This window comes from Asterias rubens, chromosome 12 (genome assembly GCF_902459465.1).
Source record: "Asterias rubens chromosome 12, eAstRub1.3, whole genome shotgun sequence".
Classification (NCBI taxonomy): domain Eukaryota; kingdom Metazoa; phylum Echinodermata; class Asteroidea; order Forcipulatida; family Asteriidae; genus Asterias; species Asterias rubens.
In genome coordinates, this window is record NC_047073.1 from 13251630 (window position 1) to 13269346 (window position 17717).

The 17717-nt window shown below is 37.5% G+C and overlaps 1 protein-coding gene across 1 annotated transcript in view; it reads right to left on the reverse strand.

Annotated features, from left to right (window-relative positions):
• Nucleotides 1–17717, reverse strand: part of LOC117297569 (rapamycin-insensitive companion of mTOR-like) — a 46526-nt gene that overhangs the window by 23875 nt on the left and 4934 nt on the right. The window contains exons 3-5 of the mRNA XM_033780666.1: nucleotides 13926–14023; nucleotides 9789–9850; nucleotides 2172–2367 (exon numbers count right to left, since the gene is read on the reverse strand). Of these exons, the coding sequence (XP_033636557.1) occupies nucleotides 2172–2367; nucleotides 9789–9850; nucleotides 13926–14023 (356 nt within the window). The remainder of the gene's footprint in view (nucleotides 1–2171; nucleotides 2368–9788; nucleotides 9851–13925; nucleotides 14024–17717) is intronic.

The following is a 17717-nucleotide window of genomic DNA, read 5'->3' on the forward strand; positions in this document are numbered from 1 at the left end:
TATTTACCCTAGGGTCCAGAAAACAATACGCTTCAGGGGATCCCAAGACCAATCCTCATACACCATGGACCGAGGGAAGGAGAGATATCGAACCGCCCTGACCCTAGTATTTTAGACGACTGTTTAAGACCTCATCGCCTACTCTTTTATTCCCGTTATGGCATATGGACAAATTAGTACAACACACACCCTTTTTACAACCAACCACAGGAGTTATTTAAATGGCAGTTTAATCATTTTAATTTTATCGTTACACATCTTGGCACTTGAGTTCATCTGTAAGACACTTCACCGTTATTGCTTTAAGGAACGCAGAGGCTTGGGTCAAGTGTAGGACACTCGGGAGCCTTGGACACTTAAAGTTAGAGGGTTTAGTGTAATGTTTCTGGCTCTCACAAAAGAAACAATAGGGTCGATAGACTGGGTGCTACATGTACTTAAGTAGAAGCTACAAGGCGTTTGTAGGAGTAAGACAGAGGAAACAAGAGAGTACACCGTGACATTTGTAGGAGTAAGAAAGACAAAAAACAAGACAGTACACTGTTCAAGACATTTGTAGTAGTAAGACAGAGGAAACAAGAGAGTACACCGTTCAAGACATTTGTAGGAGTAAGACAGACAAAAAACAAGAGAGTACACCATTTAAGACATTTGTAGGAGTAAGAAAGAGGAAACAAGAGAGTACACCATTTAAGACATTTGTAGGAGTAAGACAGAGAAAAACAAGACAGTACACTGTTCAAGACATTTGTAGGAGTAAGACAGAGGAAACAAGAGAGTACACCATTTAAGACATTTGTAGGAGTAAGACAGAGGAAACAAGAGAGTACACCGTTTAAAGCCATTGGACACTTTCGGTTAACAGTATTGTCTAAAGGCCCACACTTGTATCACAACTTATATATAAAATAACAAACCTGTGAAAATAGGCTCAAACGGTCATTGGGAGTCGGGAGAAAATAATGGGAAAACCCACCTTTTTACAGTGGTTTAAGACCCAGACATCAGGTCCGATTTTTTTTCTGAGATAACTACATATCTTTGGTGACTTGAACAAGAAGAACTAATTTGTTGAAGAATTTTTTTTTTTTGAAATTTATAACCCTTGTTGATTAAGGAATTGTAGTTCGTAAATATAGTGACATACGTTTATATTCAGCAAAAATCACGTGCCCTTATGTTAAAAAAATACCTGGGTAGGCATATAAAAATTGTTTGAGAAAACAAATATTGTTTTTAAATTACCTGTATAAGTGACCTTTCACACTGTAGAAAATTAAACACAGACTGAAGTTTTGATGATACGGAAAAAATGCTTTGAAATCTTTGACTAAAATGTCAAAAAATGCTACTTATAAAAAAAAATACCGCCACACATCTTTAAAATGAGCCATTAAGGGCCTGGACGAAATGCTAAAAATATGTAATAGATTAATAAAGTAACCATTCGTTGTGGCTAGAAATTCACGGTAAATTAGCGAAAATGTAATTTACTCCTGAAAATGAGAATTTTCAAAAAAGCAATTGTTTACATCGCAAAACTAAGGAAAATAAACAAAAATCAAAACGTTGGATATTTTCCCAATCGGCCACCAACGGCCAACATATTTTTTGTATTTGTTTCTATAAAATGATAGAGTGACTACTTAGCTTTGAATATAAAATAGCGCCGAAATCCAGCAACATCGCTTTCACGAATGCGAAGCGAATGTTGACATCCTGCGAACGCGAAGCGAATGTTGACATCACAAAATTCGCAACGAATAATTTGCAACAGTTGAGTTGTGTGCAACTCTCTTGCGGATACCGCAGCGAAAAGGGAGTTGTGACGTCAAATTCACTTCAAATTCGCTTTGCATTCGCATTCGCAGGAAGTATCAACCAGGTTTAAGACAGAGGAAACGAAGGTAGAGACCATAGAGTTATATATCAGAACTATAGGGCGCACTTGCCTATATACGCAGCCAGGCATGCACGCATGCAGCCATATTGTAAGGTCACAAAACAGCATCACATAGCGTGTGTTTATCAACACACACGACGTGCATCTCACATACAAATTTCATCTTACAAAATGGAGCGCGTGTCTGCTTGCGGTCCCGTCGCGTATTTGCTCGCAGCATCACCAGTGCGCCCTCTAGTTCTTATATATAACTCTATGGTAGACTTACTCTTCTGATGAACCTAATGGCTTGTACTCGTTCCACATCGTTAGAGAGACAGATATCTAATGATCTCATGATCAGGTAGTCAACGTGTAACGTCAACATCGCTTGTAGACTCGTCTCATCTTGAAGTAGGTATCGCAGTGCCCGGATGCCTGCGCTACGTACTTCCTTTGTGCTGTGTAACAGGGAAAGCCTTAAACTGCGACAGGAGAAAACAGAAAGATTAAATTGGTTGAGATAAAATGTACTCTAGATGCAAGTACATGTATAGTGCGCTTTTACCTTTAGCCCCAACCCATCAAAATCCAACAGCATGTTTTATTTGATTCCATTGGACTAAGGACTGCAATGGTAAAATGGGAGCAGGCATACTACCATAATCAGAGTCCAACAGTTGAGTTACTGAATGGTGTTGGATGAGGACTGCACTAGTTAAAGCCATTGGACCCTTTCGGTAAACAGTGTTGTCCAAGGCCCACACTTTGTGTACCACAACTTCTATATCAAATAACAAACCTGTGAACATTTAGGCTCAATCGGTCATCGGAGTCGGGAGAAAAATCCCACCCTTGTTTCCACGCGTTTCGCCGTGTCATGACATGTGTTTCAAATAAATCCGTAATTCTCGTTAACGAGAATTGATATTGTTTTGCTGTTTTCTCAAAAAGTGAAGCATTTCATGGAATAATATTTTAAGAGAAGTCTTTCACCATTGCCTTCTGTAAACCCTGTAAGTTATTTGTAAATTTGTGAACTTTTTTTTTTTTTCTGAACCGGAAGGGTCCAATGGCTTTAATTGATTATGCTTTTCATGGGGCCAGGCATACCACCATCAACTTGTAAAGTAAAAGTATAGTTGACATTATTTTAAACTGCATGTAGTGGGTTTTGGTAGTGCAACAGTAAAACAGAATAAACAATACACTGGAACTGCAAGAGCACTGGCACAATAAACCCCGAGGTCCTTGGTTCAAATCCATTTTCCTTTGTCAACCCCAAATCGTTGATATTTCAGAATGTTTTTAAACTAGACTTGCTACACATGTACCAGGTCTGGAATTACACGCAGGCCACGGACACCATGGAGACCTCTGTTGCCCCGGGTCTTGGCCGTGTTGCCCCTTCAGATTTGCGAATGGAAGTGCCCTTTGCAAAATGAAAATGGCCTTGTTTGCCCTTTCAAAGATGAAATTCCAGGCCTGATGTACATTCCATTGTACACAGCAACCATAGGCCCAATTTCATAGAGCTGCTTAAGCACAAAATTCTGATTAAGCAAAAAAATCCATGCTTAGTAAAATCAGAATATCAGAAGACTCCACTCAATTGTTATGCTAAGTAAACAACAGCTAAATTTCATTCACAAGCAATGTTGTATGTATGGCATGAAATTTTGGCCAGTGTGTAAAATAAGCAAGCTATTTTCATGCTTAACCAATTTTTTTGCTTAAGCAGCTCTATGAAATTGGCACCTAGGCCAACACAAGACCAAGAGTAAAACGTGATGAGGAAGGAGTGTACGGAAGAAGGGAGTTCCACATGTCCATGAATCACTCAACTAACCGGGGGAACCCCGGTCCATATGGTTAATACTCCTTAATTGATTTTAAGGTAAGGGGAAACCCCATAATACAGTCTGCATCATTTTGTCATATATGCAAGATGTTTGTTCCTTGGGAAAAAAGTAAGAACATTTTATCGAGGGCAAGGGAAGGCCTATATATACACATTTTCATGCTCTAACATTGAAAAGGTTGTCGGTTCCTACCCGAGTAATATGGCTATGATTGTTTTTTTTCACAGAGTTCGGGAAAGTATGAAGTAGGCCTATACAGTGCTAACACACATCGCTGTATATGGGTAAAACAATCTTTTCATGCTATTGTATTTAATCACAATTTTTTGGATTTTCCCAAGTGCAAAAGAAAATTGGAAATCAGACTAGAGTAGGGAGAATATCATGCCCGACTTGTTTTTGTTTTTTTGTTTTGTTGTTGTTGGGTTGTTTTGTTTTTGGGGTTGGTTTTATTTTTAAAAAATTTTTTAATTTTTTTTTTATTTTTTTTTGGTGTTGGGGTTGGGGGGGGGGGGGGGTTTAGGGGGTACTGTATTCAATAAATTTTGCAAATTTAAGGCAGGGTACACTTTTGGTCAAAAACAAGTATCCTTGTGTATCCTAACGGATGCCTACAAAATAATAACAAACACATCTCTGAGAATGGCAAGAAATAATGAAAGAAAAACATCCTTGTTGCTTATAAACTGTGTGCTTTCAGATGCCTGAGAAAGGCTTCATGCCTTGAGCCTTTCTCGGATTCAGAATAACAAACAATATTTGTATTGCGCATCATACATCATAAGGCCATATCTGATTTGGCTGCTACGGCCTTGGCTACTGCTGTTGCTACATGTATAACGAAGTCTTCTAATAATAGTATCGAAGTCTTATAATATAGCCCACGTATCTACCAAACAAGCCTCAAGGCGCTGAGTATATACACGTTTACAAACTTTCAGAAACAGAGGTTATTACAGTGATGAATTCTGAGACCCAATTATTTAGCCCCTTATGGGTTTACAAGGTGTTACGGCGCATCCACAGCCAGGAACACCGGGGCGAACCCCTTCTCTTTTCGATAAGTGTACTGGGTTCTTTTACATGCGTTACACAACACATGGGACCAACGGCTTTACGTCCCATCCGAAGAACAAAGCAATGGTTAAGTGTCACGGCTGGGGATTCGAACCCACACTCTGCTGATCAGAAACACCACACTCTGCTGATCACAAAGTACCTTGTGTATATCCTTTGTGTTATTGCTTTTTACTTGCCATCTTTTGTTTAAACTTTTACTGCAATTTTAGAATGTTTTAAAATGTATAGTATATCTATAATGTGTATTTTTTATGAGCTAGGTCTGGGAGAGCACATCTTTTTTGATGACAGTTTTCGGACTTTTGCCCTTCCCTGGACGGCCTGTGCTTGTTTTATTGTTTTGCTTTTTTTTGTCCGAAGAATTAAAATAAATAAATAGTGCTCTTAACCGCTCGGCCACGACACTCCCAACAAGGTACTGAAGGCGCTGAGTATATATACAAACTTTCAGAAAGATAGGTTATTGCAGTGATGGGTTCTGAGACCCAATTATTTAGGTGCTACGGCGCATTAAGCAGCCACAACCAAGAACACCGGGGCGAACCCCTTATCTTTCTCCAACAACCCATAATGACCCGGCGATCCAGCCATAGCAGGCCAGAGACACAGCCTAAGATTGGAACGTAGAATCTAAATAAATGAACCATAAAGTGATTTGGACTTGTGTCAGCGGAGTGTTTTTATGTTTATCTTGGTAGCAGCATTGAGCGATTTGGTACCAGTCAATGTTAGGTTGACTGGTCAAAGGGCAAAACCGCACACCCTTACTGACATGTAATATGTAGACTGCAAAAACAGTTAGCAAAGTCCACAAAACTTGAGTTAAAGGCACTGGACACTATTGGTAATTACTCAAAATACATGTTAGCATAACAATTTTTACTGGGTAACGAGCAATGGAGAGCTGTTGGTAGTTTAAAACATTGTGAGAAACAGCTCCCTCTGAAGTAACGTAGTTTTTGAGAAAGAGGTAATTTCTCACTCAAATATTAAAAGGCTTCAGGCCTGATCGCCTTTTATTATGCATCTGAAAGCACGCAATATTGTGCAACAAAGGTATTTTTTCATTCATTATTCTCTGGCAACTTCTCTAACAAAGGTGTCCGATGCCTTTAAGATAATATGTCAAAGTAACAACATCCATGTCAAACACACTATTAGTGACTTTTGCCCTTGTTATTTGTAGACTTTGCTGTCATGATAAATGTACTAAGCAAACCCAAAGTGACACAACAATTTATTTGTTGTTTGTTGTAAGCAAATCTTTAAAACATAATCCTAGAAGTTTGACTTCCGCACAACACACCAGCAGTTTTTCAGAATATCTAAAAAAAAGTACCATTGGTGTTTATGCCAGTTTCTTTGTAATTATTTTGTTTCTTCTTTTTTTTTGGAGTGGGGGGGGGGGGGGACACAGGTATCAAAATATGTAACTTGACAACAAACTATTCAAATTTATAATAACTTAATACAGGCATGATGTTTGGCATTTGGAAATAAGTAAGACAAGTATATTTTTAACAACAATCAGGTGATTTTTGAAAAGAACACAAACTCAACGTTTCCATTAGTGTGCTTCTCTGTCGGTCTCGATCAGAGTCAGAAAAAGACTCGGGACCCGTGCTTGTGCAAAGCAGAGGTACATTTCACACTACCTGTGAACATTGCGTTCTTAGGACCATGGACCCTCTCCCCATGCTTATTTCCCGAGGCCTGATACGTCACAGAGGCAATTAAGGCGATTGCCTCCATGCCCCCATTGGTCATTGCCTTGGTGCCCTTGAAATGCTCTAAAAGAAATTTACAATTTCCTCATAGGGTGCCCTTTACCAAGGAGAAATTGCCTTGGTAGGCTATTCTTGCCCTTTCAAAAACAAAGTAACAGGCTCGTTGCCAACGTGCGAAAAGGGCTTTGCTCAGGGTAAAATATCGAAAAAATCAGACTAAGTAGAAAGAATATCATGCCTCTTTATATCATTCAAAACAAAAGGTAATCTGTGACGCTCAAAACATCATTCTTAACAAGGTGCCTCCCAAAAAACACCTAGCCATCCCCAGAGGCTATAAGTCAGCTCATGCCATCAGGGGCATTGTCCACTTTGAGAAAAACAAAATATCAACTTTCAGTGTGAGAGAAAAAACAGTTTGTAATAAGCCCATAAGGACTGCCTGGCAATAAATTGCATCTTGCAATAGGAGATTTCATTCAACAACCAGGGAGATATGTAGAATTACATTAATAGGACAAAGTTTTCCATTATCAGTGAGTCAAATTTGTGTTCCATAGTGAAGCAAATTTTTATTTTTTTTTTTTTTCCAGGGAACTTTTTGCAGAATCGCGGAGAAAACCATAAAGAATGCTCTAGATGGCACAGCTAGGTTTTTTTTTAAACCAAGATAAATGCAACGTGAAAAATATTCAAAAGACCTTTTTTTCGAATTCAGCAGTAAACAATGAGTTCACCTCTATATTAAAGTAAACAATGCCTGATTCTCCCCATGCACAAGCTAGAATATCAGGCCGATACATGCAACGTTGGGCCAATTTGCACACATTTCGGCCAACACTGGGACTACCAACATAGGGCTTGATAGATAGCCCAGTTAGTAGAGCATCAGCACAATAATCCGGAGGTCGCTGGTTCGAGTCCCACTCTAGTCAATTTTTATTGTTCAACCACAATTATTTTAAATTTACCCAGTCAGTTTCCCTTGTTGTTAAAAAAACAAAAATCTGCCCAAAAATAACATCAAGAGAAAAACATAAAGAAGATTGCTCCAGAAGTTAAAAACAACATTGCAATAAGGCCACATAAAAAAACCAATTGTTGATTGTCCTTTTTTTTGCGGATGGGGGAGGGAGGGAGGTTTTTTTAGTTTTTTTTTAGTTTTGTTGACATGCCAAATATGAAATCAAGAATAAAGAAATCATCACAATCACTATAAAACGGAGGGTTTGTGTGTTTTCGATGTTTTCAATAGTTTTGTCAAACAAATTTAACTCCTAGATGACACTTTCTGTAAACTTTTCGAACAACTGAGCACAGTGTACCCCAAGTAAAAACCTTCTTTAAACATCTTTTCAAACCTGTACATTTTGAAAAAAATATCAGCTGAAAAGTAAGCTTGGGCGATATCGATTTATTTTATTCACGATATATCGCCGACATTATATCGCGATATTCTACATAATCGCGATTAATAAAATTTGACATCATCCGTCTTCAAACTCCAAGTGAAAGTTGTAGAAGAGACAGTCATAGCATAAGAGAGGTGTTCTAATGACCTATTCTTCTGGTTTTACTCCAAACCTATGGGGTGCAAGATGTCTCAGCTAGCAAATACATCGCGATATTTAATCGATATCGCGATATATCGCGATTATCGCGATATATCGATTTTTCGATTAAAACCAAATCCATCCGATATCGAAATCTTTTCCAAATTAATATCGCGATATTCGATAATATCGTGATATCGCCCAAGCTTACTGAAAAGGTTGTTTTTTATGATTAAAAAGATTTTTTTTTTTAAATGGGGTCAGGGTGTTTTGAACGGTCGGGCGGGGACGATCATCAAATTTTTTTGATGTGGCCTAATCCTTGTTTCAATTCAGCAGGCTGCGGCCAAACACCCCAATAAATTTGGTCCTAAGGAGAACCCAGCCATGTGTAGGCGGAGGGGCGAATGATGTACAGTCATGAGAGAAGGCACTAGTCTCATGCAGAGTCAAATGGTCTGTGCCCTAATTTCATATCAATAATTGACAAGGATAATGATGTCAGTGACATAGAGTTCTGCATTGTGCCGCGTCACTCAGACGGTCGGACTCGATACAGAGCTAGAGTATTGTACAGGTGATAGCACTCCACCAGGAAAACTTCAAGCAATGTCTATTTACCTTAAAGGGAAGGTACATGTAGGCCAGTTCTGATTGGAATGATGTCTATTTCCGTAGAAAAAAAGCTTGTGGCAAAAAATTTCTCTCAAAAGCAGAAACAGCAAAATGAGAGTGTTCAAAACAACAACAGAATTAGAACATTCTCTTGAAAGGGAAGGTAATTGTTTGGTAATTGTCAAAGACCAATCTGCTCACTTGGTGTATCCCAACATGAGCATAAAATAACAAGCTTGTGAAAATTTGAACTAAATTGGTCATCGAAGTTTGGAGAAAATTATGAGAGAAAAAAACTCCCTTGTTGGACGAATTTGTGTGCTTTCAGATAGAAATAAAAGACTTCTGGCTAGAAGTCTTTTATTATTTTAGTGAGAAATTACCTCTTTCTCAAAATCTTTGCTACTTCAGAGGGAGCAATTTCTCACAATGTTTTATACTATCAACAGCTCTACAATGCTCATTACCAAGTCCGTTTTTAAGTTAATATTTGTTTTGAGTAATTACCAAACGTGTACCTTCCCTTTAAACAACACAAGCACACTAAGAATCTTTTCTTGAAAACAAGAACAAATTAAGGACATTTTCTTAAAAACAAGCCCACAATAAGAAGGGTTGATTGAAAACAAGAGGATGTTGAGAACATCCCCTCGTAAATAAAAACATGCTAAGAATGATTCCTTGAAAACAAGTGCACATTGAGAACATCCCCCTGAAAACAAGGTTATTGAAAACAAGAGATGTCCAGAAAACAAGAATACATGTTGAGAATATTTTGTTTTTATTTAATCAAGAACTTGTTGTGAACATTCTCTTGAAAACAACACTAGCACATTGAGAACTTCCTCTTGTTTTCGAGAGAAAGTTTGCAGTGTTAAGAACATATTCTTGAAGACAATAAGCATGTTGAGAATGAGAATGTTGTCTTGAAAATGAGAACACATCCCAACCCAAGCGGCTATACTCAATGGGAGTAAAGGTACATCAAGAGTTCGCCTAAGGTCTTTTTCAAGACAACGAATGAGGACAGATGTAGAGCAAAAATGTTACATCAAAGTTTGACACCTACCATCCAACTATTTCCAGTACAGGATGACCCAACTTCTCGATGCTTGAGACATGATTGATGACCTGCAAAGAGAATCAAAAGTTGCGATTGTTTACACAGGCTGTGACCACAGTATCAAAAAGTAACAACCCAAGCCGCAAAATAACCCACAGTAACCACAGCAATTTGCGTGTTAGATTTTAATATAACACACCTCTTGCTTTTTCTGTATTCTGGTTGGCTGAAACACGGTCATCTGGGATGAACTAATATAGTCTAGTAATCGCGCACGCGTGTTTTGCGGGAACTAGTTCTTGAGTGGGCACTAGTCTTTGAAAATAGTGCCCGGTCAGAGCGCCCTCTCTTGACTTGAACCATGAACAGCAACTACAAAACTTCCTTGGTTTTCCAGATTTCTGTTCTGATTTCACATTTAAGACCAAGCTGTGTCATAAAACACATATCTGACTGGCATCGATCTCGGGAAATAGGTCCCTCTTCTGGTCTCTTAAAGTCCCTCGGGGGAATAGACATCCACTAGTTACCTCATTGCCAGTCAATATGTGTATAATATTGTCTGGTACAATGACATGCTTGATCACAAGTTACCACTTAAATTTGAATTCCTCTGTCTATCGTTTTTTTCCCCAAAGCATCCGAACCAAAGATGCTTTGCCCCTTTAAAGCTAAGCGTACTGGGTACTTTTGGTGCAATGTGCACCTTTAATCATGGCAGGACTAGTACCCTTTGCCTCCCACACACCCACACTCAGAAAATCATCCATCCACGAACACCCCCCCCCCCCCCCTTTACGGCCCCTCCAATATATCATAAAAATGCATTAGGCTGCTTCAAATGTCATTGAGATGTCTTGCTCGACAATACCATACTTCCTGTTCCAAATAGCGATCGTGCCGTCGCTTTGCTATATAAAAACTACCTCCAGCAAATTACGGCAACTCACTTCGGGGAAGGGTGCCTTTATTTTTGGAGACAATGAATCATGATCTGTTTCTGACGAACAATAGTAAACGGTTTTTAAAATCTTGACAGACGACTCAAGATTTTTATAAGCCCTATCTCAGAAGTATGCATAATCCCAATGTAGAGAAACAATTAATTAATAGTTCTAATGATCAGGGATTAATATCTTGGTTGGGACATTTGAATCTGGGCAAAAAATTAGGCCATACTTATTATTATTATTTATTTTATTACACAAGTTGTTTGAATCAAGAAGAATTGTATCATGGATCTCCTAATTACAGTAATTAACTGCCAGAAATTTTTATATTTAAAGCTGCCACCACAGAATTGCAGATAATTTTTACTATTTCTCAAATTTTCAGGCAATAAATTTTGCTGATAATGATGATTTCTTTGGATTTTTCCAAAGTCCGTTGAGATTTAATTGTTGATTTTGCTTTAAAAGAATACATTTTGGGGTTTGTTTTTTACTTGCTGTGCTTTTTTTCTGTTTTGTGTTTCTTTTGATTTACACAAAACAAAAACAATGTCTCTTGAAAGTTTGTTTTAATCTGATTCCCATGCAAGATTTTTCCTGATCAGGTTTTCCTAGAATAATTCGTTGCCTCAAGCCTTTACCATTGACGAGCTTGAGGCATTAACTGTCAGTTTCCGACTTCTATATTCTTTTCTATCTATAGGGAAAGTTCACCATCAATTGTTTATTCACCTGAAATCATGAATAAAATACCAGCAACTATCAGATTCATGGAAACATAATCTTCCCTGACAACAGCCAAGGTGCATAACAAAATATCGTCAAGGATTTTTGTTTTTCTTGAATTCAGAGACATGGTTCCCCAGTGACATTTCCATTCGTTCTGTCTCAACTCATTTGATTACACCATTTCATCTCTTGTTAAATTTTCCCCTAAAATCTTGTCCGATGAAGTCTTCAGGAAAATAAACGCGTGGTGACTCGGACTTAATGGTACATCTAAAGGTCTCATAATGGAGATAAAGCCAGGGGGAATTCGAGAAGAAATTCCAATTGGTTAGGTTGAGGTTTTTTTTTATATAATATTAGAGACCAGATATGTCATGTCGGAAATTAAATTTTGAATAAGATTTGGCAATATCGGTAGCTTTGATCGAAAGTTGGGGGAGGGGGGAGTCATAAAAGCGTGTCAATCAATTTTCTTTTCTGATGTAGATTTACTGTCGAAAAGTGATCAAACAGCAAGGATAATAAAAAGTGCAACCGAATGAGATTGCCAGAAGGGATTTACTATGAAACAATTATCAGGGCTCAGACTTGGGGTGAAACTCGCAAGACCTCAAAGGCTTGTAATCTGAAAATGTTTACTGAACCAAATTATATTTCACCAAACCAGAAGTGAAATGAGAACAAAAATACTGACACAGACTTACATTGGAACTGTTTTAATTTGAACAAGCTATAAGAGAAGATTTGGGGTAAACCTCATTTTGAATTATGGGTAGGTATTCTTCAAAACTGAACAAAATTTACAGATAGTTTGGTTGTTATGTGTTTACAGTACTGTACCCAAAGCTGAATTTTGAAGTTAAAAAACTAATTAAAAAAGTGAAAATAATAACAAATTCTTCTTTAAAAACTGAAGATTTTAGTCGGATAAAGTTTTATGCTCAACATTGTACAAAAAAACATAATATATATGAAATAGAAATGTTAACTTTCCTGAAGATTAAACTTTGACAAGGTTAACCATACACATTTCTTATTGAAAAAGATTTTGCTAAAACTTCACTTTCCATTCCAAATTTAAATTTTGTACAATCCAATTCATAAGAAAAACGATAACATTTCAACCACACTAAATTGAAATAATTTAGGGTTCTCATACCAAGCATTCCTTTGTTTGTTTTTTATTTTCACCTCTTCTGGCAATTTGAGTCTTAACTATACAACATGTACACTGTCCGCAAATATGAATTTCCTAATGCACTAACCTTTCAGTGAAGGCATGCAGAGCTTGAAAGCTTTTGATTTTCAAAATCTAAACTGACAGCCGATAACATCACCGAATAAAAAAAAAAGGGTTCTTTTTTTTTATACTGATGGCGGGTAGGGTTGGAAATTGTGGAATAATAACAGTCTGTCGTTATTATTAAGTGAGCCAATTCATCACAGAGATTGTGATACAATAATAGCCGCACGTACCAATCTGTGAATAAATATTGTTTATTACAATATGCACTTGGGTCTTTGGACAGCCGTATTCCGATAGGTTAAAGGCAGTGGACACTATTGGTAATTACTAAAAATAATTATTAGCATAAAACCTTACTTGGTAACGAGTAATGGGGAGAGGTTGGTATTATAAAACATTGTGAGAAACGGCTCCCTCTGAAGTAACATAGTTTTCGAGAAAGAAGTAATTTTCCACGAATTTGATTTCGAGGCCTCATAATTATTTAGAACATGAGGTCTCGAAATCAAGCATCAGAAAGAACACAACTTCGTGTGACAAGGGTGTTTTTTCTTTCATTATTATCTCGCAACTTCGATGACCGATTGATCTGAAATTTAAGAGCACATTGGGTAGGATGATTTTTTATTTGTGTTTTTTTGTTAATTTTGTTTAGTTTTAAGACTTTTTGTGTCAATGAATCATTGAAAGTTTGATATTATTATACATGTACTTTTTAAAGGGAAGGTTTGCATTTGGTATCACTCTTAAAGACACTGGCCACTATCGGTAATTGTCAAAGACTAGCCTTCACAGTTGCTGTATCTCAACATATGCATAAAATAACTAACCTGTGAAAATTTGAGCTCAATCGGTCGTCGAAGTTGCGAGATAATAATAAAAAACACCCTTGTCACACAAAGTTTTGTGCTTTCAGATGCTTGATTTCGAGACCTCAAATTCTAATACTGAGGTCTTGAAATCAAATTAGTGGAAAATTACTTCTGTCCGAAAACTATGTTATTCAGAGGGCGCCGTTTCTCCACTATTTTTTACTAGCAACCTCTCCCCATTACTCGTTACGAAGTAAGGTTTTGTGCTAATAATTATTTTGATTAATTACCAATAGTGTCCAATGCCTTTAAGCAAAAGTTGTATTGCCATTAGCTTCAAGAGTGATTACTAAATGTAAACCTTCCCTTAACGGAGATAAAAAAGAAAGATTTCAGTAGAACGCACCTTGACAAAGTTGTTGAGGAATGCCACCCGGCGCCCTCTATTGATATTCCGCTCCTGGGCAACATGAACGAGAATGTCTCTCACATTATCAGCTGGATCTGTAAAGATACGCAAGAAATTGATAACATGAACGGTTGAATGGCCAAACAGGTGACTGTGTTATAAGATGCAATCAATGATAGGACAGGTGCGGCGGGGGAAATGGTTATTTTTTCTCTCCTCATGATGTGCAGTATTGCAGTTTGTGTTGATCGATAAAGGCACTTTATGTGTGCGTGTATGAATGTTTACGCAAGAATTTTTACTATTATCTTACAATATATTCTCTGTTGACTTGATATTCATATCATGGCAGTTACGATAGAAGGCAGTTGCCTCCATGCCATGGCTCACCCTTAACACTAGCCCGGCATACATTGTCTAGTCAAATCAGCTGTGGGCTAGTAAACACCACTTCTCAACTTGCCCTGTGGGCTGCTAAAAACTACCCAACCTACTGTGACCAGTGTGCTTTGATCTTGCCTGCCAGGAAATGCCCTGGAATGTATTAAGGTTACTTTTTTATACAAAGGTCACATGGTTTTTACTCCTTTTTCCTATATATTAAAGACAGTGGACACTATTGGTAATTGTCAAAGACTAGGCTTCTCACTTGGTGTATCTCAACATATACAAAAAATAACAAACCTGTGAAAATTTGAGCTCAATTGGACGTCAAAGTTGCGAGATAACAATGAAAGAAAAAACACCCTTGTCACACGAAGTTGTGTGCATTTAGATGGCTGATTTCGAGACCTCAAATTCTAAACTTGATGTCTCGAAATCAAATTCGTGGAAAATTACTTCTTTCTCGAAAACTACGCCACTTCAGAGGGAGTATCTCACAATGTTTTATACTATCAACCTCTCCCCATTACTTGTTACCAAGTGAGCTTTTATGGTGATAATTATTTTGAGTAATTACCAATAGTGTCCACTGCCTTTAAAACAAAAATTCACCTCACCATAAAAATAAAGTGCAACTGTATAATATTTCCCACATTTCTTCTAGCACAATAATAATCAACAACAGGTTACTTTGGACTCCCTCTCGTGACAACGGTAATTTCCAGAGCTGCCAACATTTGCATTTGGAAATCAGGGAGATTTTGTGCAACAATGAGAGAGATGTTTAGAATTACATTCAACATTTCAATAGGAGAAAAGTTTCAATAATATTAGGGAGATTTTCAAATTTATTCATCAGAGCATGGACATTTGTTGGGGGTTTTTCAGGGAACTTTCTACAGAAATAGGGTGAACCGACAGCTCTGAATATCCTAATAATAACTTAAATATTTCATTTTTGTACTGCACTGTGGCTCCTTAGATTTCTTTGTTTAAAGGATTTGCATATTTTTTGTAAAACAAAACACAATGTCCACAGATTAACATTAAACTTACACCGTTTGAAGATAATGATATAAGAAAGCTTACCTTAAAATGTTTTTTTTTTAAATGAGTTTAACAATGTCACGAAAATACAATTTACATGCTAAAATAATTTTCGCCTTTAGAAATGAAAGTTATTTTTGTGACTTGCTTTTGCTCATTGTTCAAAAACTACAGCACCTCAGCAAGTAATATTTTAAGAGAAGCTTTCTACCATTATAATTTTCAAACTGTCTAAGTTTAACGTTAATCTGTGGACATTGTGCTTTGTGTTAAAAAAGTACCCAAACCCTCTAAGTCATGAATCACAAGCTAGACACCCGCTACCCACGCTCTACAAAACCTCCAGTCAGCCATTTTGTTTTCATACCCATTTTTACACCAGGAGAAGAATCATGTATAACAATATTCATTAGTTTTTAGTCACGCTCTCTCCTTCCCTCTCCCTGCCTCCCTCAGGAGAATCATCATATAGGCCTACATTGTTACCGGCCAGTGATACTATAATATAAACACTTGACTACATGTACTTCATAAAATATCAGTCCTATAAGGCCAAGTAAAAAAAAAAAAACATGTTTCACGTCCGGGTTTTTCAAAAAAAGGAGGAAGAGGGGCTTTTTATTTTTTATTTTTTATTTCAAGATGGCCGCCATTCTTTGTTAAAATGTCAAATATCCATTGTTTTTTCTACTGCTGAAATACACAAAACATAAATGAAACAATTTAGTCGAGGCAGTCAGACAAGACATTCAGATTGTTTTTGCTGAGATCATTTAAAATAACCCTATTTAAAAAAAAAAAAAAAAAACAATGTGCATAAAAAAATAAAATAAAAAATAAAATAAAAAAGGAGGCGGCCTGTAAAAAGGAAGCGGGCGGGGACGCGAAACATGTTTTTTTTTTCTACTTGGCCTAATATATGAACCAGGGGCACAGTAGTAACATGGAGATAGTAGCAAGTACACACTTCAAGTACTGTGATCTTTCAAACACAAACATCTTTATCTTTTCTTCATAACCAACTGAGCACTACACATTCATCACACCCAGACTTCCCAAAAATCCACAGCCAGGGCCCAATGTCATGGAGCTGCTTAAGCAACAACAAAAAAAGCTTGGCGCAAAACAATTTTGCTAAGCAGAAAAAGAGGTGTTTTTTTTTATGCAAGTCGCCAGACACACAAGGCATAAAGGCTACTTCAAGGTGTGGGCTACTTTTTTCCAGAGGTCGTTGCCACCTACTCCTAGGGCTGAAACAGGGTTACCCCTTTTACAGTCCATACGGATGTAGGCTTGGGTATCATCAACCCGAAGCCTGGCCGGTAGAGCAGAAAGTACTACCTCCCCAATTTTACGTAGCAAGTGTTCAAATCCCAAATCTGCTGATCAAACACCAGAGCTTGAATCCGGTGCTCTTAATCGCTCGGCCATGACACGCCGGGTGCCGGCCAAAATAGCATTATACAGGTATGTACATAGTTTGTCACTGGTTCCCTGCCTATTTTTGCTTAGCAGACATTTGTCAAGCAGTATTTTGTGTATATAAGCATCTGAATGATATCGGACACAGAGCCCAATTTCAAAGAGCTGCGTGAGCACAAATAGAGGCTAAGCACAACAAAATTTTTAACTTACCAGAATAAGGTAACCAGCCAAATACCATTTCACATGTACCATCTGTGACTGGTGTCCTGCTCATTTGTGCTAAGCAGGAAACTGTTAAGCAACTCTCTGCTTAAGCAGCTCTATGAAATGGGCTGTTGTGTGAACCGAGCACCTAAACCCTTACAGTCACCAAAGTGAAAGATTCAGATGGACTGTTTCGTCCTTCAGATCAGTGGACATTAAGCAATAGGATTGGTTTAAAGGCAGTAAACACTATTGGTAATTACTCAAAATAATTATTAGCATAAAACCTTTCTTGGTGATGAGTAATGGGCAGAGGTTGATGGTATAAAACATTGTGAGAAACTGCTCCCTCTGAAGTGCCATAGTTTTCGAGAAAGAAGTAATTTTCCACGAATTTGATTTCGAGACCTCAGGTTTAGAACTTGAGGGCTCGAAATCAACCATCTAAACGCACACAACTTCGTTTGACAATTGTGTTTTTTCTTTCATTATTATCTCGCAAGTTCGATGACCAATTGAGCTAAAATTTTCACAGGTTAGTTACTTTGTGCATATGTTGAGATACACCAAGTGAGAAGACTGGTCTTTGACAAGTGACAATTACCTATAGTGTCCACTGCCTTTAAATAATTCTTAAAAGACAGGACACAAAAATAGCAAAAACAATTTGTATGTAATTTGGCTCCAAAAATGGCCGACGATGGACTGACTGTCACCCTGTTTGATGTC